This window comes from Penaeus monodon, chromosome 32 (genome assembly GCF_015228065.2).
Source record: "Penaeus monodon isolate SGIC_2016 chromosome 32, NSTDA_Pmon_1, whole genome shotgun sequence".
NCBI classification, from domain to species: domain Eukaryota; kingdom Metazoa; phylum Arthropoda; class Malacostraca; order Decapoda; family Penaeidae; genus Penaeus; species Penaeus monodon.
In genome coordinates this window covers 16,000,226-16,000,589 of record NC_051417.1, presented here as the reverse complement: position 1 = coordinate 16,000,589, position 364 = coordinate 16,000,226, and the positions used below count along the sequence as shown (strand labels likewise).

General features: G+C 35.7%; 1 protein-coding gene across 1 annotated transcript in view; it reads right to left on the bottom strand.

Annotated features, from left to right (window-relative positions):
* LOC119593678 overlaps positions 1-364 on the bottom strand; it is a 5,625-nt gene extending 5,261 nt beyond the window's left edge. Inside the window, exon 1 of the mRNA XM_037942635.1 lies at positions 194-364. Within this exon, the coding sequence (XP_037798563.1) occupies positions 194-298 (105 nt within the window). The 5' untranslated portion in view covers positions 299-364. The remainder of the gene's footprint in view (positions 1-193) is intronic.

Sequence of the window (364 nt, the reverse complement as noted above, 5' to 3'; positions counted from 1 at the left end):
AAGAATGAGAGCTGAAAATGGGTGTCTGTTGAATCGAAGACTCAATTCTACAATAACGAATACATCGACTTACCTACATAACCATCATGACCACACTTTATCCACAAACTCAATGAATCAAAAAATGCCAAATAAAACTTAAAAAAACAACCAAAGGCTATGTGTAAATAAAATAAGTGAAGAGGAGACATACTTGCACAACCCTTCCACGCAGCAAGGAGAAACTGAAATCTAGTCTTAATACTGTGGCAGAGCAGTCATAGGAAAAATTGACAAAGGCTGTAGAGGAGATTTTCATAAAGAAAGCAGTGGCAATATCGTCTTACATATTTCTTGAGACTGATGAAACTCAGAGATATGAAAT